We start from the raw sequence: 25000 nt of genomic DNA on the forward strand, positions 1-25000 counted from the left end.
CCCCATTTTAAAGATTCCCCGTTCCCCATTCCCATTCCCCGATTTTCCGTTCCCTGTTTTAAAGATACTTACTCCCATATAAAAAACAGAAGTGTTAAGTTACCATTTGTAACTAAAGATAGCAAACATCTCGTGGGAACAAGTGGTGACGATTCGTCACCTCTAATTGAATTTACTCCCTTGTAAAAAGCAAGAGTGTCAAATTATCCTTTGTTACTAAAAAATAAAAATATCTCGTTATATTTGCATGCAACAAGAACAAAACAATCGTTACTTGCAGTTACTATTGTAAACATTAGACCTGTTTCAAATCCAAATAGTCTCATCTCCTTTGAAACATGTCCTAAGAACTAGAAGCAACTATTCGTGACCTCTAATTGAATTTACTCCTTGTGAAAAACAAAAGTATCAAGTTACCTTTGTAACTAAAAATAAAAATATCTCGTTGCATTTGCATACTACTAGACTGTTCACAGTCCCCTATTTTTCCGTGAGATCGTAGATGTCGATCATTGAGTTCGATGGGCCGCCATCTTGGTCTCTTGATGCGAGCGAAACTGGGGAGAGTACAAAATGCCCATGGGTAGTGGCGATGGGGTTAATAGCGTGGGGGTGACGGGGCAGAAAAAATAGGGAGACTGTAACAGCTCCACTCTGTCTGGTGTTCGCTGCGTTAGTTGCTCCAGCAACGGCGACACCTGATTGGTCGAAGGGACAATAGAGTTCATCAGAGCGTGGCAGAGAGTGACATTCATCACTTCGCGGCTCAGGCCAAAATGGTATCGATTTCAAGAGAATATTCTGGAGAATGTTTTGATTTTGATTGTCTGTGTGCTTCTTGTCTTGGAGGATTGGTGTTAAAGCACGAGCAAAAGGAGGCCGTTTCTCGTTTACTCGAAGGAAAAGATGTTTTTGCGGTTCTTCCAACTGGTTTTGGCGAGAGTTTAAAATATCAAATAATATTGTGTTGCTTGTGTGGTTCATAGAGAGAGCCTGGCCTGCCTGTGAGAAGACGAGCATCCCCGACTTATTCATATAGGAGTTCCCCCCGCGGTTTACGGCCGGTATTCTTTGAATTTCTGACGCAACGTTTTTATAAATAAAAGCTACCTGTAATTATATTAATAGCTCATTTTCCACTCGATTGCCAAAAAAGAAGACATTGAAAGTCACAGAATTGATGAGCTCTATGTATTTTCGAATGATTCAAGCCGTGATTAAAGGTTTTAGACGATCAACAGTCAAGAGAATTGAGGAGAATTCGAACGACGTGTTCCGCTGTTTATTTATACGATGTTGTAAATAAATACACGGAAATACTAACATGGCGAAATGAGGAACAAATAGTTTATAAATACATGTAGAAGAAACGAAATTACACAAGGCTGGGAGTTCTGCAGTCTTTAATATCGCCTTGAAAAGGGAAGGAAAAAAACAGAAAAAAAAAGAAGCTATTTCAACACGGGGTATTCGTATGTGGTCACCCATCCAAGTAGTAACGCCGCCGAACAAGGCTTAACTTTGTTGAGCGGACAAGAAGTGGTGCTGTCCTTGTGGTATAGTGACTCTACGCTGAACGCATTTTTTTAATTTCTAAGATAACAGAAGGTAACAAAGGGAGAAAAAAAATAACTGATACTGGCTGGCAAAATTTAGAACGACAAAAAAATGAGAGGAATGAAAATGAGAATCATCACTTGCTTTGGTGATCGGACAAGTAGCGGTACTTTCTTTAATTATAATTGTCTCGGTCTCTCGGACTCGGTCTCTCGGTGCGCGGTCCCTGTAAAGTTGTAATTGATGCAATAAAAAATGTTGTTTTTCTGACTTATGGAGGTATTTTTTGTCTGCAGGAAGGAAAAGGACATCAAATATAACCAAGATCAGTCGAGCATAATGCTACTTCTCGAGCATAATTTTAGGCATAATGCTGTTGTTTTTTAGGGCGACACTCAAAAGCATAATGTTCAAATTTTCGAGCATAATCTATCTTACCCTAACCCGGACAATAAGCTCTTACCTCGTGGTCAATTGATTAAAGAGCGAGAAACAGGCATGTATTGTGTAATTTTGTTTCATTATACCCACAATGTTGTCTTTTACGCTCGTTTCAGTAAAGGAAGAAAAATTGACACATCCTTTCATTGAACCTTCAGTCCGGGCGAACAGACTATAGTCCGGGCGAACTGTACGGTGAACTGGCCATCGGACGAAACGGTCACCAATGGAACAACATTTTCCAGAAACTCCGGAAACGAAGACAACCTCGCGAGCTATACCCAACTTTTTGAAAAATTTCTGTTCCTTTTGATTTTCAATCTGGAGTTTCCAGAGTTTTTAGCATTTCGCAAAATTTATCAATTTTCGGATTCTTCGGAAACTTAGTTTCAAGAAACTTTATTGTTCTCCAGCTAATCAATAACTTCAACCCTACAAGGCAAAACATACCTTCGAAGACCTAAATCGAAAAGAGAGAGAGAAAAAAACACAAGTTTTAAACTTTAAACTTTCTCGGATGTCTTGAGCAGTCAAGGTAATCCGAACTGAGAAATGCAAACTCCGTGGAAGCTTACCAACACCTTGTTTTCTCTTCTTTTTTTTTGAATTCTCATTTTTTATAGTGAGTTATGGATTTTTTTATAATACTAACTATACATTATTTGCGATAATTTTATAATACAGCAATTACTACCACTCATCAGCTACTTACATTACTAACTTTACATTACATGTAATAAACAATCAATTACTTATATAATGTACATCAAAAAATTACTTGATTCTGATTGGCTGAGAGCAGTGCAGTTCAAGTGTAACACAGTGCAAAAAGTGTAACACCAGTGCAAAACGTGTAACATCAGTGCAAATTACACATTGTAATTCTGTATTATGATTGGCTGAAATACAATAGGAAATTTTCTAAGCCAATGATATCACGTAAAATGATGACGAGAATTTTGTGCGAAAAACTTGAAAAAGTTTTCTCGAATGAGAAAAAATGGCCTCAAGAAAGATCTTCCGGCACTTCTTCCACGCGAATTTTTTCATGTTTATATTATTAATAAGTAATCATGCGGTTTTTCTCCTTCAATTTGGAATTAATTTGCACTTGTGAGTTTTTCAAAAAGCTGAAATTGCACTCGCCGAAGCGGCTCGTGCAATTTCAGCTTTTTGAAAAACTCACAAGTGCAAATTAATTCCAAATTGAACTCGAAACCGTATGATTACCTATACATATTACAATGCAAAACTCGCCCTATATCTTGTTTTGTTCAAATTAGCATTTCTTCTTTAACGTTATCTACAAATAAAAGACGAACCAACGCTGTTCCCATATATCTGAGACAGTTTTTAGGTAAATCTGTTGTGAAGCCAATTCGATGTTAATTTTTTCCTGTTTATTTCCGGAGGGATTGTAACTTTATTTATAAAGAAATACTTTTTCAGAAAGCTTCTCATTATCAAAAGACATAATCTGGAATTATTAGATCCCCAAAATATGTATGGTTCGTGGTCTATTAAAACAACAAACGCTAGAATGATACGCAACTGGATTACCTTGACCGGCTAAAGGACAAAACCATTCTCGTCCCCAGAGGCCGCGCTCCTTTTGGTCAGCACTAAGAATCGCGACCTCTGGGAAGGTCCAACAGTCGGTCCAACACCGAAAGTCCGCGATTCACGGACTTCCCGTCACTCTGCGCATGCTCAGAGTCAAGTCTGACAAATCTGATTGGTTGAGAAAACGAAATGATTACTATCCGTATGTTCAGAAAACTGGACCTTCCCAGAGGTTGTGATTCTTGGTGCTGACCAAAGGGAACGCGGCTTGTGGAGACGAGAATGAGGACAAACTAAAATTAACAATTAAGTAATGCGCATGTTCAGGTTTCGGTTCTTAACACTAATATTAACTTAAGACCACTCAGCCCACACAGGACTATCGTAGTTTATAAATTTGACTGCAGAATATAGTGGCAAATTAATTCGAGCTGGGTATTTACTGTCTATTGTTGCTATTCATTAAACGTTCCCGCAATTCGACTTCCTCTTCAGGACCTCTACCTCCTCTTCCTCCTCCTCCTCCTCCTCCTCCTCCTCCTCCTCCTCCTTGTCCTTCTCCTCCTCCTCCTTCTCCTCCTCCACCTCCTCCACCTCCTCCGCCACCACCAGTTTCTTTTAAAAGCTCCAGATAGCGAAACCCAACAGTAACAATTGCAACCAAACCATTCTGAACAACAGTAGAAATCATACTCTCACCAAAGAAAGCCTGTGCCACCACAAGCAAAACAAGCAACAACAGAACAAATGCCAAGAAACCACCTGAGAAAAGAATCAGAGCTATATAAAACAACTGAGTATTTTTGGGAGAAGGAAATGCCTTGTGGAAGTCACAAACTAGGAAATAAAAAACATAAAAAAAAGAAGTGATACCCACTAAAACTGTACTACCCCAAAGAGGTTCTGTTATTACACCAAGCAGAATCCACAATAAGTGATGACATACAATGAATACTGCTGGGTAAAGAAAAACACAAGAATGAATGTTTTTGCTTGTATTATGACCATGACCCGATGTCAAGTCCCAATGTAGGTCATGATATGTACCATTCTTGCGGTGTATACGCACACAATAAATAGACCGCCGAAAAAGCACAAACAGCACAAATCCAAAAAATACACGCACATACAAATCTTGTTGAACAGTTGATACTGTCCAAGCATAAATATTTAAGAATATTCCAGCCAAAAAAATAAACAAAGACAAAAACATTACTCCTGCAATTTTGTCTTCATCCCAGCTCTGTAGCTGAACTATTATGTGCATTGATAGAAACTGACTCATGACTAAACTAATGAACAAAAAGCTCCAACACACTCCATGTAGCAAATGTTTCAGTCCTGAAAAATGTGAACCTTTCTCCTGGCCTGCAATGACACACTCTGCTGTGTTTAGTCGTGGATCTGGAACACTTGGTATTATTGCTATGTCCTGCACCTACAAAACAGTAATATATACTTCATAAGAATGTCTCAGTGTAACTGCATAAGGATGAGGATGAAATTTGTTGATGTGCCTAAGAGACAAAGGCAAGAGTGAAACCATCAACTAACTGGGGTAGATTTTGATGGGTCATTAAAAAACAGCACGACAATTTTTTTTTTATCTTGTCAAATTTTGATAAGCATGACAAGATGCAACTTTTGGCAAAGTTTAAAAAAAAATTGTACATAGGGTTCAGAGCTACCTTAAATTTTCAAAACTTTAAGGTAGTAAATATAAAAAAAATTCACCATGCCGATTTTCAATTATAAGCCCCCGAAGCTGTAATTAAAGGTGTCTTAAGCAGGTCATACTGTTGCTATGGTAACCTATTGTGTCACGAAAATGATAACAATGTGTCCATCAATGATTGGGCAGTTTGTTGATGCCATGATTGTATCATCAAGTGATAAAGTGTGGTTCTAATGACCCATCAAAATCTAACTGCTGGAAACTGTTTTGAGCCACCTTAAATCCCACTCCAGGTGATGTAGCTTTCTCATTGTTCACAATCCAGGGCAGGAAAAGAATTTGAAATCCAGTTGCTCAGTGGGCCAGTACATTTCAGTTTTCAGTTGCCAACACTAAAATATTACTTGCCCAATAGGCACTCAATAATAATAATAACAATAATAATAATAATAATATAATTTTTTTTTTGCAAAAACAAAAAGACATTTTATTGGTTACAACAAAATAAATTTACAATGAACATACTTAAAATAAAATTATAGGTCGAGCACTATCTTACTTACATACTCACTATAGTCAAACATAAGATATGGATAGAATGCATTAGGGTCAGAGGCATCTCATACAAGAATCTTTCTCTTCAGACGACTTTCAATGATCAGCTTTTGTTCTACCTTTATACCAAACTCTTCTATGTTACAACGCTAAGAGTACATTTTCTGATAGTATAAGCAATATTTTGCAAATAATAAACAGTAATTAAATTTCACAATGCTGTTTTCAGAAATATTTATCACTAATCCAAACAATATCTCATGAGACTTCGGAGAGAAAGTACAATTGAATTTTGTATTGAACCAATCGACAACTTTGGTTTAAAAGTCTTGAGTAAAGTGGCATTCAACAAAGGTATGAAGGATCGAGTCCGGCTCTTTACAGTATAAACATTTGTTTTCATTTTCGAAAACAGTAATAATAATAATAATAATAATAATAATAATGATAATAATAATAATAATAATAAGTAAACAAAGCAAATAGACCAGACATAGTGGTGAAAGACAAAGAAAGAACCTGTCTGCTTATCGATATGTCTGTTTCGCACCATGGGTCAGGGTACTACTCGAATTGAAGACACACCAGGAAAATAAAGTCCACGGGATCTACCAGTTGTTTTGAACTAGTTTAATCAGCACAAGTAAGCTAGTCAACTGAAAGCAAAGGCATACATGTGGGTTGACTATAGCAATTCTAAAAAATCGGATCTAACCTAAAAAACGGAAACAGCAAAAAACATTCTCCAACATATTGTTGATATACTCACAATTCTGTAAGGCGTAATCCCGTTTAAGACGCGCTATTTTCCTACTTTTGTACAAAGAGCACAAACACACTGTTTTCGATAAAAGGATTACTTTCTACTGATCTCTTGATATCCTACTTGCACCAATCCACGAACGAGAGCCATAATCCGATTGGCTACTAAAGCAAAAATGGCGGGAATCTCGCGTGATCGGTTTTATCACTAAGAAAACAAACATAATGTCTAAAAATAAACAAAACTCTGAACGAAGTGCAAAACACTCGGCCCCAGTGCGGAAATTAGAGCCCTAATTGCGCAACGATCAATATAAGCATGAAGTTCAACTCAACTATATCTTATAAGCTAACAGTGCAGTGTTCTCCAGTAATATATAGTCTTTATTGTTCCTCTCCACTAAGCTCTTGTTTTGTGGCAATAAATGGTACAGCTTGTGGATTGGGCGGTCGTACTCGCCATTCCGAGTCCTAATGCGTACCTTCCTGACCAATTCATCCTTGCCCGGGTAGGTATTGGTGATCAACACCATCTCCCACTGTGATCTCTTACGGTTTGGGTTGAGCTCCAGGACCAAATCGCTAATTTTGACACTCTCTCTCTTCTGAAACCACTTGTTCCGCGGCAGCATTGTCGGCGCAAAGTACTTCATCCAACAAGTCCAAAATTCGCCAGCTCTGTTTTGGACACTCCTCAGTAAATGCCTGGGATTAACTCTGATTTCTTGCTCGGGTTGGGGAGGAGGATTGTGTTGTCCGATCAGAATGTCGTTCGGCGTAATTGGTGGCTCTTCCCAGACGTCCTCGGAACTTGGTTAGAGGGGCCGGCTGTTGATCATGTAGGTAGTTTCAGCCAGGAACGTCCTCCACTGTTCTTCAGTAAACACCTGGTTCTTGCTCACACTGTTGAGGGCTTGTCTGACGGACTTGATTAGCGACTCGACAATTCCGTTTTGATGACTTGCATGTGGGGTGTTCCACTGCCACTCGAAATTGCAGGCAAATTCCTCTGAAACGGTGCTTTGTATCTTGGGAATGTCCCAGCCTTGCATCACCTCCCTCAAGTATTCCCGTGCTCCAACAAAGTTCGAGCCACAGTCCGACCAGCACACATTTGGGTGGCCGCGTAGGCACGCGAATCGACAGAAGGCCATTAGGAAGGCTTCAGTTGTTTTGTGTGTTACAAGCTCCAGGTGAATTGCTCTGGTTGTGCAGGTAAAGATAACGACTTGCGCTTCTTGGAGTGTTCTCCGGTTCAATCGGATCTGCAGTGGCCCGAACATATCCATAGCTGTGTTCGAAAATGGGGGAAATCCGGCTGCTACTCGCAAACATGGTTCTTGGCCCATTAACTGATCGAGGGGTTTTCTGCGTAGTTTCCGGCAGATGACGCACTTGCTTACTACGGCCTTGGCCATTTTCCTGAGCCCGATAATCCAAAATTTTCGCCTTGCTTCATGCATCAGGCTCTTGTAGTCGCAGTGTCCTCGTTTCCGGTGTAGGTGACGCAAGAGGAGGATCGCCAGTTGATGGTCTCTGGGCAACACGATAGGATTTCTCATGTCTTTCGGGAGGATTCTGGCATTTTCAAGACGGCCATGAGCTCTGATTAGCCCTTCCTCGTCAGTTTTGGCGATTAACTTCTCGTCGAGGCGTGGTATGTCCATTGGAAGCTGACTCCATTTTAAAAGCTGTAATTCTGAGTGCATGAGTTCTTGAACTGTTAGGGAGCCTTTTGGTACAGCTCTGCGTCTTGTAGCTTCAACAAAACGATGCACGTAAGCCAGGACTCTGCGGATCTTTGTGAATGTTAAGCATCTTTGCAGCAGGTAGCTAAAGATAGGATTGTTCTCCTTTCCTTCAGGAATGGAGGTGGCGTGGAACTCTCCTGTTTTATCGTCTCTTTTGTCAACTTGCGTCTGCTTCGTGGTAGTCTTCATTTCTTTTAAAGTGTCTACTCGTTCCTGGTGAGGACTCTGATCATCGTCTTGAAATTGAGGCCATTCAGTTTCCGGCAACCTTAAAAACGGCGGTCCTGACATCCAGCTTTCGAGATCACTGGCCGCATTCCTCTAGTGAGGGCATCTGCTGGGTTGTACTTGGACTTGATATAGCGGAATTGTTCTGATCCCACTGTTTCTTGAATTTCTGCAACTCGAACTGATACAAATGGTCTGAATTCCCGAGGTGGGGTCTTGATCCACGATAGGACAGTTTGGGAGTCTATCGAGAGGGTCTTGTCGTAATTCTTGAAATTAACAAAGGCCAGTGCCTCTTGGCGTGTGTTGTAAATCCTTGTGAGTGCTAAGCACCCCAAGAGTTCAAGTCGAGGGATCGTTTTCTGTTTCAGCGGGGCAACAAAGGGCTTGACAATCACGGGGACGCATTGATGATTTCCATCGTGTAACTTCCAGCGCAGGAAAATGGTAGCGCCATACCCCAGTTCTCCTCCATCCGCAAAGCCATGTACTTGGGGTGGACCGATTGCCTCTGTTGGTTTCAGTTTACGGTCAAATTTAAAGGTAAGAAGTCGGTTTATGATTTCTTCACTCTCCTTCCACTTCTGCTGTGTTGCTTCTGGGATGATGTCGTCCCAGCCGTATCCAGCACTCCATGGCTCTTGCAGGTCAATTCGGAATTTAAGCATCACTGGTGCGACGAGGCCAATAGGATCCCACACTCGGGCGAGAAGGGTGAGGCAGGTTCTCTTCGTGAAGTCTTTATTCTGTCTCACAACGGAATCCTTCTTTAGAGAAAATGTGTCTTCTTGCTTGTCCCACTTGTGACCAAGCAGATCTGTATAGCGCTCATCCTTCGTTTGGTCGACTTCCGGCCTGTTCGAGTGCCAAGCCTTAATCTGAAATGGACCCTTTCCAAGCACCTGGTCAATTGTACTGGTGACATGCTTGGCTTCAACAGTGGTTGACCTGGATCCACCAATGTCATCAACATAGGTTTGTTCCTGGAGTTCTTTTGCTGCTTCGGGAAACTCATCTTGTGACACTTTGGCCAGGATGTTGATGGCATTCGAAGCAATGTCCGGAGCTGGCTTGTCACCAAAGTTTAGTCGGAGCCACTGGTACACGGTGGGAAGATCATGCTGATTCTTTCTCCACAGGAATCTATGGAAAACCTGATCATCTGGGTGTACCAGCACCTGGTTAAACATCTTGCGGATATCTCCAGAGTACCCAACTTCATCCCAGCGCCATGCTGTCAAAACGTTGGGCAGGCTGTTGATGTAATTTGGTCCCTTCTCTAAATGATCATTCAAGGAGAGACCATCGTGACCTTTGGAGGAAGAATCAAACGCAAGTCTGACTTTTGTACTCTTTTCTGGGGTAAATACTGCTTGTAGTGGCATGTACCATTCTGGCTGACTGTGATTGACATGTTCATGTGGTACCTTGATTACGAAGCCTTGATCCACCAGTTTTTGAACTTCTTCACTTACGATGTCAAAGCAATCTTTCTTCTTGAACGATCAAAGCAAAGCAATGTCATAATTGCTTTGCTTCGGAGGCCCAGTTTCTTTCCATGGCATTTTGACTTGTACTCTTCCGTCCACCAGTGTTGTCGAGGCTGAGAGGGCTTTCACAAACTTGTTTTCGCGTAGAACATTTTCGCTGCAGGTACACAGTTGCGTGGGTCTGACTCCTAAGAAGTCTTGATGAACGAGTTTCTTGATGTCTTCTACAGCATTCACAGTTGCGACGTCTACTGATTTGATTTCAGGCATGTCTTTTGAATCTGGATCTACTTGGCCCAAAACATACCAGCCAAAACAATTCCTCTTAGCAACAGGTTCTCCAGGACATCCGCTGGCTGTGTGGATGTCAACAAAGGCGTCGACAAAGTCAGTACCAATGAGTAGGTCGACCGTACCACCAGAGAAATGTAACTTATCTGCTATTGACTTGAGGTGAGGATAGCTTTCAATTGATTTTCGTGATACATTGTTGGCATTGCTACAAGGCTTTCGAACTGTGTGTACTTGAAGATTCTTCAGAATATCTTCATCGGCGGGTGATGCGATCTCAACATCTATCATCTCGGAAACTTCTGCTTTCTTTTGTCCTCCAGCTAAGTTCATAGTTAGGTGCATCTGAGGACCGGATAACCCCAGTTGTTTCGCAGCTCTTTTGGATAGAAGACTCGTGTTTGAGCCAAAGTCTAACATCGCGAGTATGTCGTTAAGGTTTCCATCGCTGTCTCTAACCTTGACCTTTTGCACTGGACAAATACCGAGAGCGTTTTTAACTTCCCTGGTCTCCTCGTTATCCCTTCCTTAAAGGCTGCGGCTCTCAACTACAGGTGGAGTACCTTGGCTTCTGAAGATCGGTGCGTCGGGACTCAAAGTGGGCTGCAAGGGTTCGTTGTTCTTCTCGTTGTGCAGGGAACGGTAATGGTTCTTCTTAAATTTATCACAAGATGTACCGTCAGCCTTTTTGCAGTCGTTCGTGTGATGTGACACTCTTAGGCATTTCCGACATCTTCTATTCTGCCTCACGATCTCCCATCTTTGCTTGAGATTTGATCCTTGATACACAAGGCAGGAAGCAAGAAGATGCTTTGATTTACAGCCGAGGGGACATGACTCGTCATCGGTCATACTGGCATCATTGAAATGTTGATCCGTCTTCCTACGGTAAGGTGGATCTCGCCCCCTTTCAGCTTCTGTTTCTCTCTTGCCCCTAGATCGGAGCGTTGCCTCGTGGTGGAGCCAAGTAACTAAATTGGTGACATTTTCTTCTTTCTTTTCACGTTGCATCTCCCTGCCGAAGTCTGCATTATCTTTCGGTTCAAGTTTCGACAAGAGTCTGGACATGAAGAACAGCGCTTCAGAGGCTTCTTGAACATGACATCCATTGCCCTCCATATCACTCACAAATACGGATATTGAGGTGGCGTAACGAGCCAGACTCTTACGATCGCTTCTTACAGCACCCTAATTATTGATCTCAGCCAGGAGCTCATCCATCAGCTTCCTTTTGTCCGCGAATTCAATGTCGAGAATCTCCCACGCTCTATCTATGTCCTTGCAAGTTTTCACTTGGTCTGTCCACCAGGACCCCTTTGGCATGGCTTTACGGAAGCGCTGGAGCTGTTCATCCTTGTCTTGGTCATATTTGCTCATCCAATGGTTGAACTCATTCTTCCAGGTCGCGTATGTTTTTCGGGACCAGTCCCATGATGGAACTGAGAGCCTTTCTAATCCACTTACTTTCGGTTTGGTGGCCATATTTTGTGCCATTTGTTTTACTGCTTCAGCAACTGCTCCAAGGACTTCAGTGTTTTCAGAGGTATTTTGCAATTGAGAGGCACTGAGTTCCTTTTGATAATGCGCATATTTTTGCAAAGTTTCCAAATATCTTACTTTGATTTCATCTCCACATTTCAGATTCTCTGCTATTCTTTCGTCTTCTGAGGTGACACCGTCTTCGACAAATCTGTCAGCAATGGCCTCTATCTGCTTCTTAATCGCCCTGTACTTTCACTCAATCTCGTTAAATATGGCTGCTAACAAGTTCAGTTCAGGTTTCACCGAATAAAGTGCTTCAAATTCGTCCAATAATTCATTAAGTGCATGTATAGCGTTATCTCTTTTCCCAGAGAGGGTCTTGAAATCTATCTTGGGCGGCATCATGATGCGATTAAATTCTTCTCGTTCTTACAGTGTTCTTTTCCTCAGCCTCGTTTTCATGCAAAATATTTGATATGAGGTGTCTCACGATCCCCAATCTTGGAACTAAACAAGGCGGTATTCATAAACTCTTAAAGCAAGAACGAAAGTAAATCAGAAAGCCTCTACCTTTGTCTGAGAAGTCTTGCCTTTGACGAAGGGCAGGTTTTCAAAGACGGTCGGTCGCTCCTTTATGCTGTCAGTTGTCCTTGTTTCCCTGTCGTTTTGACGTGCTTCTCGATGACGGGTTGACCTTTGGTATGTATCTTCGTGTTGTGTAGAATTTTGACTGTTTCGCACCACGGATCAGGGTACTACTCGAATTGAAGACACACCAGGAAAATAAAGTCCACGGGATCTACCAGTTGTTTTGAACTAGTTTAATCAGCACAAGCTAGCTAGTCAACTGAAAGCAAAGGCATACATGTGGGTTGACTATAGCAATTCTAAAAAATCGGATCTTACCTAAAAAACGAAACAGCAAAAACATTCTCCAACATATTGTCGATATACTCTATTAGATATACTATTGTCGAATGTATTTCAACACGAAAGATGCTTAAGATCGACAGTGATAACAATGGGTTGACAGGCCTACACAACTCCTATCCACGTGTCATAGCTGCTTTGAGAGTTTTGCTCGAACTAGTATATCTTTGAGGATCTGCCCCTTTTGTATTGTACGATAGGGGGATCTTTGAATATTTCGCTAAGCAATAATCCTGTTTTTAGGAGGACATTTCACCAGAGTAGAGCCGTTAGAGGTCATAGGTCTGCGTGGTTTCCGCTGCTGTCCGCGTGTAATTTGTTGAGTTTGACACCTCTGTTTTTGGCCACGTGCTATTTTTTTAGCTCATTTGATTGCAAGATATGTTTTAAGCTCTCTAAATATTAGCTCTGGAGGGACAAAGTTTGAAATATTCCGTGAGCATGTTGGTTACTTGCATTTTGTATTATTACGCCGGGCCCGGCTGTTTGATTTACTGTTGCAAGTTATGCTGCTTGTTATCACGGGTGTCATATTTATCTTTGTCCGGCTTCGCCAGAGATAGCTGTAGCTTTCCTTGTTGAAAGCTATGAGTCTGTCTTAGAGAGACGTTCTTATGCTTCTTGCATCAATTTCATCGAGCTTTTTGTCCTTCCAGTTTGTTCGTTCTGGAACTGCAAAAAGTAGGTGTTCACGCGCAAGTCTGTGGACCGTTTAGCGTGTTGCTTATGATATTGTGTGGTTTTGTTCAGGCAAAAGCTCTGAATTTAGGAGTTCTTCCTATGATTGTTCATCCAGCTCCACGTTGTGGTTGTCATTGCTTTTATTTGCGATGTTGTCAGGTTTTCTGGAGACTGTTAATAGTCCCTCTTTTGTTAGGAGGCTCGTAGCCTTGTAGATCAGGCAAGACCGCGGTTTCGATCCTTCTGGATCTCATCAGTTGCCGATAGAAAGGAGTGGTAGAGACCAATACTCGGTAACACTCCGCACCTGGCATATTTTTTTGGTATTATATACTCGTTCGGCGGATCGAGAATTCTTGATTGTGATTGGTAGTTTTGCCACTGGCGAATGGTGGGCATAAAGTATTCGATCCTATTGTACACAGCTTGACACTGTGTTTTCTATGATGGCTATAACGCTTATTTTCTCCAGCATGTGTGATTTGAATTGAAGGATAAAACGTAAGACAGTTATGCGTTGCATTTATACGGCATATCTCCAAGTTTTGGAGGGCTGCGTAGAGTATTTTGCACGCATTTCGTATGTTTATCCTTTGTTTTTAGTGTAGCTAATGTACACCTTGGACTCACATGCTGTGATTAGATTAAGTTTGTACTCGCACGTGATAGGACGGGGCCTGCCTGGTAAAAATCAACAGTGATAACAATGGGTTGACAGGCCTACACAACTCCTATCCACGTGTCATAGCCGCTTTGAGAGTTTTGCTCGAACTAGTATATCTTTGAGGATCTGCCCCTTTTGTATTGTACGATAGGGGGATCTTTGAATATTTCGCTAAGCAATAATCCTGTTTTTAGGAGGACATTTCACCAGAGTAGAGCCGTTAGAGGTCATAGGTCTGCGTGGTTTCCGCTGCTGTCCGCGTGTAATTTGTTGAGTTTGACACCTCTGTTTTTGGCCACGTGCTATTTTTTTAGCTCATTTGATTGCAAGATATGTTTTAAGCTCTCTAAATATTAGCTCTGGAGGGACAAAGTTTGAAATATTCCGTGAGCATGTTGGTTACTTGCATTTTGTATTATTACGCCGGGCCCGGCTGTTTGATTTACTGTTGCAAGTTATGCTGCTTGTTATCACGGGTGTCATATTTATCTTTGTCCGGCTTCGCCAGAGATAGCTGTAGCTTTCCTTGTTGAAAGCTATGAGTCTGTCTTAGAGAGACGTTCTTATGCTTCTTGCATCAATTTCATCGAGCTTTTTGTCCTTCCAGTTTGTTCGTTCTGGAACTGCAAAAAGTAGGTGTTCACGCGCAAGTCTGTGGACCGTTTAGCGTGTTGCTTATGATATTGTGTGGTTTTGCTCAGGCAAAAGCTCTGAATTTAGGAGTTCTTCCTATGATTGTTCATCCAGCTCCACGTTGTGGTTGTCATTGCTTTTATTTGCGATGTTGTCAGGTTTTCTGGAGACTGTTAATAGTCCCTCTTTTGTTAGGAGGCTCGTAGCCTTGTAGATCAGGCAAGACCGCGGTTTCGATCCTTCTGGATCTCATCAGTTGCCGATAGAAAGGAGTGGTAGAGACCAATACTCGGTAACACTCCGCACCTGGCATATTTTTTTGGTATTATATACTCGTTCGGCGGATCGAGAATTCTTGATTGTGATTGGTAGTTTTGCCACTGGCGAATGGTGGGCATAAAGTATTCGATCCTATTGTACACAGCTTGACACTGTGTTTTCTATGATGGCTATAACGCTTATTTTCTCCAGCATGTGTGATTTGAATTGAAGGATAAAACGTAAGACAGTTATGCGTTGCATTTATACGGCATATCTCCAAGTTTTGGAGGGCTGCGTAGAGTATTTTGCACGTATTTCGTATGTTTATCCTTTGTTTTTAGTGTAGCTAATGTACACCTTGGACTCACATGCTGTGATTAGATTAAGTTTGTACTCGCACGTGATAGGACGGGGCCTGCCTGGTAAAAATCAACAGTGATAACAATGGGTTGGCGTAATAACACAAAATGCAAGTAACCAACATGCTCACGGAATATTTCAAACTTTGTCCCTCCAGAGCTAATATTTAGAGAGCTTAAAACATATCTTGCAATCAAATGAGCCAAAAAAATAGCACGTGGCCAAAAACAGAGGTGTCAAACTCAACAAATTACACGCGGATAACAGCGGAAACCACGCAGACTTATGACCTCTAACGGCTCTACTCTGGTGAAATGTCCTCCTAAAAACAGGATTATTGCTTAGCGAAATATTCAAAGATCCCCCTATCGTACAATACAAAAGGGGCAGATCCTCAAAGATATACTAGTTCGAGCAAAACTCTCAAAGCGGCTATGACACGTGGATAGGAGTTGTGTAGGCCTGCCAACCCATTGTTATCACTGTTGATTTTTACCAGGCAGGCCCCGTCCTATCACGTGCGAGTACAAACTTAATCCAATCACAGCATGTGAGTCCAAGGTGTACATTAGCTACACTAAAAACAAAGGATAAACATACGAAATGCGTGCAAAATACTCTACGCAGCCCTCCAAAACTTGGAGATATGCCGTATAAATGCAACGCATAACTGTCTTACGTTTTATCCTTCAATTCAAATCACACATGCTGGAGAAAATAAGCGTTATAGCCATCATAGAAAACACAGTGTCAAGCTGTGTACAATAGGATCGAAGACTTTATGCCCACCATTCGCTAGTGGCAAAACTACCAATCACAATCAAGAATTCTCGATCCGCCGAACGAGTATATAATACCAAAAAAATATGCCAGGTGCGGAGTGTTACCGAGTATTGGTCTCTACCACTCCATTCTATCGGCAACTGATGAGATCCAGAAGGATCGAAACCGCGGTCTTGCCTGATCTACAAGGCTACGAGCCTCCTAACAAAAGAGGGACTATTAACAGTCTCCAGAAAACCTGACAACATCGCAACTAAAAGCAATGACAACCACAACGTGGAGCTGGATGAACAATCATAGGAAGAACTCCTAAATTCAGAGCTTTTGCCTGAACAAAACCACACAATATCATAAGCAACACGCTAAACGGTCCACAGACTTGCGCGTGAACACCTACTTTTGCAGTTCCAGAACGAACAAACTGGAAGGACAAAAAGCTCGATGAAATTGATGCAAGAAGCATAAGAAAGTCTCTCTAAGACAGACTCATAGCTTTCAACAAGGAAAGCTACAGCTATCTCTGGCGAAGCCGGACAAAGATAAATATGACACCCGTGATAACAAGCAGCATAACTTGCAACAGTAAATCAAACAGCCGGGCCCGGCGTAATAACACAAAATGCAAGTAACCAACATGCTCACGGAATATTTCAAACTTTGTCCCTCCAGAGCTAATATTTAGAGAGCTTAAAACATATCTTGCAATCAAATGAGCTAAAAAAATAGCACGTGGCCAAAAACAGAGGTGTCAAACTCAACAAATTACACGCGGATAACAGCGGAAACCACGCAGACTTATGACCTCTAACGGCTCTACTCTGGTGAAATGTCCTCCTAAAAACAGGATTATTGCTTAGCGAAATATTCAAAGATCCCCCTATCGTACAATACAAAAGGGGCAGATCCTCAAAGATATACTAGTTCGAGCAAAACTCTCAAAGCGGCTATGACACGTGGATAGGAGTTGTGTAGGCCTGCCAACCCATTGTTATCACTAGTAACAGCATTCAGTTAGAGAGATCTTTAATTAATAATACTCTACAGGACCAGACTGCAAGTTTATTTAACACGTTGCCCAGCAACGTGAGGTGCTGCCAAGACTATATTAAATTTTGTAAAGACACCAAAAATATTATTTTTAAGAGAGCTTTAGAACACCTGGCATAATTTTAATTATTTATTTATTCATTTATTTATTTTAGCATATCTTAAAACACAATTTTATCTCGTTTACATATAGATGTAAATTCTTAGATATCTTTTAATCTTTTTACAATTGTAAATTTAGTTAGCATCGGGCAGGCGAAGAGCCACCCTGTGGATATACTGTCCGAAATGCCATTATTATTATTATTATTGTTATTATTATTATTATTATTATTATTATTATTATTATTATTATTATTACTCACAATTCTGTAAGGCGTAATCCCGTTTAAGACGCGCTATTTTCCTACTTTTGTACAAAGAGCACAAACACACTGTTTTCGATAAAAGGATTACTTTCTACTGATCTCTTGATATCCCACTCGCACCAATCCACGAACGAGAGCCATAATCCGATTGGCTACTAAAGCAAAAATGGCGGGAATCTCGCGTGATCGGTTTTATCACTAAGAAAACAAACATAATGTCTAAAAATAAACAAAACTCTGAACGAAGTGCAAAACACTCGGCCCCAGTGCGGAAATTAGAGCCCTAATTGCGCAACGATCAATATAAGCACGAAGCTCAGCTCAACTATATCTTATAAGCCAACAGTTCAGTGTTCTCCAGTAATATATAGTCTTTATTGTTCCTCTCCACTAAGCTCTTGTTTTGTGGCAATAACGCACAGCTTGTGGATTGGGCGGTCGTACTCGCCATTCCGAGTCCTAATGCGTACCTTCCTGACCAATCCATCCTTGCCCGGGTAGGTATTGGTGATCAACGCCATCTCCTGAACCAATCGACAACTTTGGTAAACAAAGTAAACAAAGTAAACAGACCAGACAGTGTTGAAAGACAAGAAGGAAAGAACCTGTCTGCTTATCGATATGTCCATCCCCACAGAAAGGAACACCTCCTTGAAAACAATGGAAAAACTCAAAAAGTTCAAAGATCTTGAGATTGAAATCGAGAAAACGTGGGGATTGAAAACAACAACTGTCCCAGTGATCATTGGAGCTTTCGGGCTTGTCAAGAAGGAAACAGAAAACTACATCGGCAAGATCCCAGGTAATATTAGAATAACAGAGCTGCAGAAGACCGTCCTCCTTGGAACTGCTCACATACTTAGGAGTACTCTATCCATCAAGTAATCCAGCAGACTTATGACTGCCCTAGGCTGACGGATTGAACGCGGCACCATAAGTTAAAAGCGACAAGACTTTAAGGACTTATAATAATAATAATAATAATAATGATAATAATGATAATAATGATAATAATGATAATGATAATAATGATAATAATGATAATAATGATAATAATGATAATAATGATAATAATGATAATAATGATAATAATGATAATAATGATAATAATAATAATAATAATAATAATAATAATAATAATAATTTGGGCACTGGGGTAGGACAGGTTGGTACCTTAGCCTACTACGGGAATATGGACACTCCCGCCCACCAGAGTCTGGGGTGACACCTTTGGCAAGTGTCAGCAACCCCTAAGCCACCCACGTTAGGGTCACAACAGGGGGTAGGAGGGGCTCCGTAGTCTTGGTCGACAGCCCACCTCGGAGAAGAGGACTCTGAAATAAAAACTCCCCAGCTAGTGGGTCAAATAGTTGCTCTTCAAATTAATGGAGATGAATGATAAAGATGGAAATGTTAATGGCGTAAATGGGACCCATGCTACGAGTGAGGGTGTCACGCCCGGCAGGGTGACTGGGGGACAGCAGCCAGCACCAGGCCGTTATCCAGGGAGATTGGTGAGTTTGAGATCAGTGAACAGAGATTAGCCGATCAAGTAAGAGCTATTAAAGTAAATGGTTGGTTGTCTGATATAGAGATCGAGCAACTGAAGAGAGAAGTGGATAGTAGAGGAGTAGTCTGTGATGAAGGAAGTGGATCTACTCATCTGACCAGTGAATTGGTGACAGAAACAGACAATGAGACTCAATCGGCAAGCAAGGGAAACATGTATAATGAGGCGGATGTAGGTGCAAGTCAGCAAAGCATGAGTAGGGACACAGAAGGACTCACAGATGAGGAAAACGAGATTTGCAATAGGATCATGAGAGTGGTAAATGGGGAGGAAAGAGAGGGAATAATGAGGATTACAAACTTCTATGGGACTTCAGTGTGCGAACAGACCATGAAATAGGGGCTAGGAGACCGGATTTGGTGATCATTGACAAGAGAGACAAGAGCTGTCAGATTATACACGTGGCAATTCCAGAGGATAATGGGGTGAGAGAGAAGGAAGATGAAAAAGTTGAAAAGTATCAAGATCTAGCAAAAGAAGTTCGAAAAATGTGGGGTGTGAGGACAAAGGTTATTCCAGTGGTAGTGGCAGCATTGGGATCAATAGCACTGAGATTGAATGACAATCTGAGAGCCATTGAGGTGGGCATTCCTGTTGGACTGATCCAGAGATGTGCATTGTTGGGGTCGGCAAGAATTCTTAGAAAGGTGCTGGAGATGTAGAAAGAAGAGAAAAAGCAAACAAGGGGTGTTTCTTGGCTTCCCTAGGCAACTTGTTGTTGCCCGGAGCCAATGACGAAACCAGCTTCAATATCATCAATAGCTGTGCGAATCTTTAATAATAATAATAATAATAATAATAATAATAATAATAATAATAATAAGTGGCTCGCTTCAGGTTTGCGCTGGACACAAATCCGGGAGTGAGGCAGCAGTGCACGCAGTGAAGAGTTTATTCCAGCACCAGGAAACCGATGCTGTACTGCTAGTGGATGTATCAAATGCCTTCAATACACTAAACCGTGCCGCAGCCCTTCATAACATCAGGGTTCTTTGTCCAGCGTTAGCTATATTCGCAATCAATACCTACCGAGCACCAGCACGACTATTTGTAACGGGGGGTAGAGAGCTAATTTCCGCGGAGGGTACTACGAAGGGCGATCCCTTAGCAATGTGCATCTATGCTCTTAGTCTACAGCCGCTCGTCTCTCGTCTACAGGCAGTGAGTAAAGCCAAACAATGCTGGTTTGCTGATGATGCGACAGGGTGTGGATCACTACAGAACATCAGGATGTGGTGGGATGAGCTGACGATGGCCAGACCGGACTTAGGATATTACCATAATGCTGGAAAATGCTGGCTTGTTACGAAGCCTGATAAGGAGGAGACCGCTAGGAGCATCTTTGAAGAAACAGCAATCAACATCACCACTGAAGGACGGAAGCATCTGGGTGCGGCGCTGGGCTCCAGGTCTTATCTTGAGCAGTACGTTAACGGTAAAGTCGAAGAATGGGTGGGGCAGGTGACAAAATTGGCTGAGTTTGCTTTGTCGCAGCCCCAGGCTTGCTACGCAGCATTCACTTTTGGATTAAAACAACGCTGGACGTACTTTATAAGACCTCTGCCTGATATAGAAGATCTACTCGCTCCTTTGGAGCGCGCAATAGCTGATGCCCTAATACCGTCCATTACAGGTCACAATTGTACAGAAGCTGAACGTGAGCTGTTGGCGCAGCCAGTGAGAATGGGAGGTATGGGCCTAATAAATCCGAGCCAAACAGCAGCTTTAGAGTGTGTAGCACCAGCAAACATCTCTGGTCCACTAGCCCATCAAATAAGTATCACTATCTGAAGGAAAAACGTGATGATGTGAAGGGCTCGATTTCTGGAAAAACTTTGAGAGCTGTCGACCTTGCCACTCAGAAAGGTGCTTCTAGTTGGCTTACTGTTTTGCCAATTAGAGATATGAATTTTGATTTAAGCAAGAGTGAGTTCCGAGACGCTGTGAAACTCAGGTACGACTGGGAAGTTCCTGATACTCCCTCTGTTTGTGTTTGCGGGGACATATTCAATGTGGATCACGCTATGATATGGAAAAGAGGCGGATTTATCATCCAACGCCATAATGAACTATGGGATTTGGAGGCGGAACTGCTTAGCATGGTATGCAATGGTGTCGAAACCGAACCAGTTTTGCAAGACATCACAGGAGAAGAGTTGAATAGGGGAGCCAACACCGCCCCTGATGCGCGGCTGGATATAGTTGCTAGGGGATTCTGGGAGAGGCAGAGGTCGGCTTTTTTGATGTCAGAGTATGCCATCCGAATGCAGACTCCTATAGAGGTTTGGATCCAGACCAGATATTCAGGCAGCACGAAACAGAGAAGAAGCGCCAGTATGCCAGCCGTGTGTTAGAAGTAGAACAAGCTACATTCACGCCATTAGTTTTTAGCATGACGGGTGGAATGGCAGTGGAATGTAATCGATACCACAGTAGACTTGCTGAGTTAGTTGTTACAAAGAAGGCCGAAAGTTATGCGACTACCATGTCATGGATCAGGGCAAGAGTATCTTTTGCGCTGCTGAGATCAGCATTACTTTGTTTAAGAGGCTCGCGAGCTCCTAGGAGAGTCCACTTAGAACTGTCGGACATTGATTTAGATATCGAAAAAGGACATGCAAATATTCGTTAAGGCAATTGAGAATGCTATTTCTGGGGATCTCTAGCCGAAGCCACGAACACTGACCCAGGAAGTGGACCTGCATATAGCTACAGCGTATTTTTAAAGTAGAGTTTTTGCCATTCAAATGTGTAGAGTATTTTTTACTATTCTTATTTAAATTTTTTCGACAAATGATAATAGACAAATTTATAAGGGTTGTAAAGAATGAGTGTAATTTGTAATTCGTTTGTAAGTTAGTATTTCCCTGACATATATATTGTCCTAAGAATTTTTACAGTTGTAATTTTTTTATACACCACTAATAAACATTATTATTATAAAATAATAATAATAATAATAATAATAATAATAAGGCTTTGTAGTGGCATAAAGTAAGATATCACTTTGATGAACCACACAATGTTTTTGAAGTTCATTTATTAATGAAGACAATACATGTTGTGGATGAGACATCATCCATCGTCAGTTGTACATTCAGAAATAAAATGAAAATATGCAATAAATTGTTACATAATCAGCTTATGTAGTTCTATTTATTCTGTCACCTTTCAGGCGTAGTTGTAATGCAGAGTGTTTGATAATTAGTATGCATTGTCCCGCAAGCCTAAATATATGCAGAGACGCTTCTGGAACTTTCTAAGATTTACATAAGTATAAAAACTTATTATTTGTTAATGACATGCCTAATGTAGTTACCAGTGCGACGCTGGCTATGTTTGCAGATGTCTCAAAATGTTACAAGGTTACTAATCATCATTCTGATTGCTTGCAACTGCAGCACGATTTAGATGCGCTTTCAAATTGGTCGTTGCGAAATGAGTTGTTTTTCAGCCTACTAAGTGCAGTACCCTGTGCATTTCTAGGAAACGCCTTAGTCCACCTCATAACTATAGTTTAAATGGCATTAATGTGGAGGTTGTCACATCTGAAAAAGATTTAGGTATTGTGATTGCAAATGACACCTCTTGGAAGGATCACATAGTTATGATTGTAGCTAAAGCTAATAGGATGCTTGGTTTTCTCAAAAGAAACTGCGCAGGTATTGTTGGTTCAGCGCGTTTACGTCTTTACTGCTCATTAGTGCGCTATCATTTTTGTTTTTGCTCTCAGTTATGGGCCCCTCAGTCAATTATCAGCAATTTATTACTTGTAGAGAACATACAAAGGAGAGCTACTCGTTTTATATTAAGGAATAGTAACCTATGTTACAGAGTTCGTCTAATCAAGCTTAAGTTATTACGTTTTAATTACTGGTTAGAATATCTTGACTTGGTTTTCTTTTTTAAGTGCCTTCATGGGCATATAGATTTCACTCGTGAATTTAGTTATTATTTTTCTTTTCTAAAGGGCAACACGCGCCGTGCTTCATCAGGGCTGCATTTAAAGACTAACACTTGTTGTACGTCTTCCTTCCGAGACTTTTACTTCAACAGAATAACTTTGATATGGAACAGTTTACCTGAAAATATCAAGGATTCAGACTCTATAAGCTCTTTTAAAAGTAAACGTAAGTCATTTTATTTTAGTAGACTTTCAAATGTTTTTGATGGTGACAATTTTCGTTCTTTTAAATTAATTTGTCCTAAGTGTCGCCGTGTTAATATTTTCTTTGTCTGTACTGGTTAAGTTGATTAGTATATTTTAGATTGTATTTGTGTTATTTAGATTATTTGATTTGTAGTTTTAGTCGGGTCAGGGAAGGGTTTTTTCGGGATATTTTTTAGGGGGTTGAGTGTGGGTGTATTAACCAAGTAGGGGACTTGTGTCCTATTGTTAAGCACCTGTACTTGTACGAATCCATAAATAAATAAATAAATAAACTTGTAAGTTTACCTCGGCATTTTATGTATTATTAGTGTGTGTGTGTTCAAGCAATAAAACTTTTGCCAACCGGAGTAGTTAACATGGTGTCAGGATTTTACAAACCCAGCCAAGACCAACGTCGACAGCGATCACCGCCAGCTTTTCGGAAAGATAAATTCTCTCAATCCACAATGGCTGAATTGGAGCATTTACCAGCGCCGAAAGGAAACTTCACGCCGGGCCCCGAATGTTACCAAAAGTGCTTAGATTGGGTTGAGGAATGTGAACTCCTTTTGAATGGTCCGTTAGCTTCGAAGAGCAAAGCCGTGAAAGCAAATTATGTTCTCATTTGGGCAGGAAAAACTGGAAGAACGCACATAAAGTCACTGAATCTCACCACGGAACAGATGGGAGATCCAAGCGTGTTGTTAAAAAAGTTCGTGGAGTGGACAAAGCCGAAATCCAACGCACTCGCAGCCGCATCAAACTTCCGCCGCCTGGAGCAAGGTGATCTTAGCCTTGCAGAGTACATTGACAAAGCCACTATTCTGTGCGACCAGTGTGAATATCCTCCAGAAGCCCGCGATCGACTACTTCGGAATGCAATAGTAATTGGGCTACGCTCCAAAGAGGCCTATTACAAGTGCACTGAAAAAGGCTCAGCATTGACGCTGGAAGAGGCAACAGAAATCGCTCAGAATCAGGATGCCACAGCACACCAGGTTGGTTACATGCGACCGGAATTCAAAGGCGATCCACTACAAATGGAAGTTCATAAACTCCAAGGAAACAGGCAGACAGGAGCCAAGTGGAACAGACAGCAGCCCCAAAGACCCGGTTCCAACGATCAGCCCCATAGGACAGGTTCCAAGGATCAGAAACAAGTAAAGTCCAAAAGAGAAAGTTGTTTCAACTGTGGAGCGAAACCGTCACATCCCAAAAGTGAGTGTCCCGCAAAGAAGGCAAAGTGCTTCAAGTGTGGGAAGGAAGGGCATTACGGTTTCGTGTGCAGATCAAAGAGTAAAGATGCACGTGTCAATGAGTTACTAGTCCAGTCTGCAACAGCTCCCGAGTGTGTGGACTGCGTACTGCATGAATACGAGCCAGTTTTCTTCAATGCGCCTATTCATCACCTCAAGACAGTAACAGTGGAAAGTCTCAATCATCCAAAATCGGAACCTCACATCCGCCCGTTATGGATCAGCCAGGAATCTTCATCACAAATCTTCCAGATTGATTGCGAGGTTGATACCGGAGCAAGTTGCAACATTCTGCCGTTGTACAAGGCTAAAGCACTCTTCGGAGACGACTTGAAGTTGGGCAAACCAACCGTGAATCTCAAAGGCTATAATGACAATCCAGTGGAAAACCTTGGTTCCTGCATTGTGCCTTTACCATGGTAACAAGACATTCAGAGTTTTGAGCGAAGTCGCAGACAGCAAAGGTCATATGATCCTAGGCAGGAAGCAAGCGTTAGTCATG

At 41.5% G+C, this 25000-nt stretch overlaps 1 protein-coding gene and 1 pseudogene across 1 annotated transcript in view; one reads left to right on the forward strand and one right to left on the reverse strand.

The window, feature by feature from the left end:
- Positions 1-4000: 4000 nt before the first annotated feature.
- The window catches only part of LOC145490473 (uncharacterized), a 30402-nt gene continuing 9402 nt past the window's right edge, over positions 4001-25000 (reverse strand). Inside the window, exon 2 of the mRNA XM_081469587.1 lies at positions 4001-4999. Coding sequence (XP_081325713.1) covers positions 4001-4999 — 999 coding nt within the window. The remainder of the gene's footprint in view (positions 5000-25000) is intronic.
- Positions 18914-21770, forward strand: LOC145489334 (uncharacterized; annotated as a pseudogene).

Source organism: Orbicella franksi, chromosome 6 (genome assembly GCF_964199315.1).
Source record: "Orbicella franksi chromosome 6, jaOrbFran1.1, whole genome shotgun sequence".
Classification (NCBI taxonomy): Eukaryota; Metazoa; Cnidaria; class Anthozoa; order Scleractinia; family Merulinidae; genus Orbicella; species Orbicella franksi.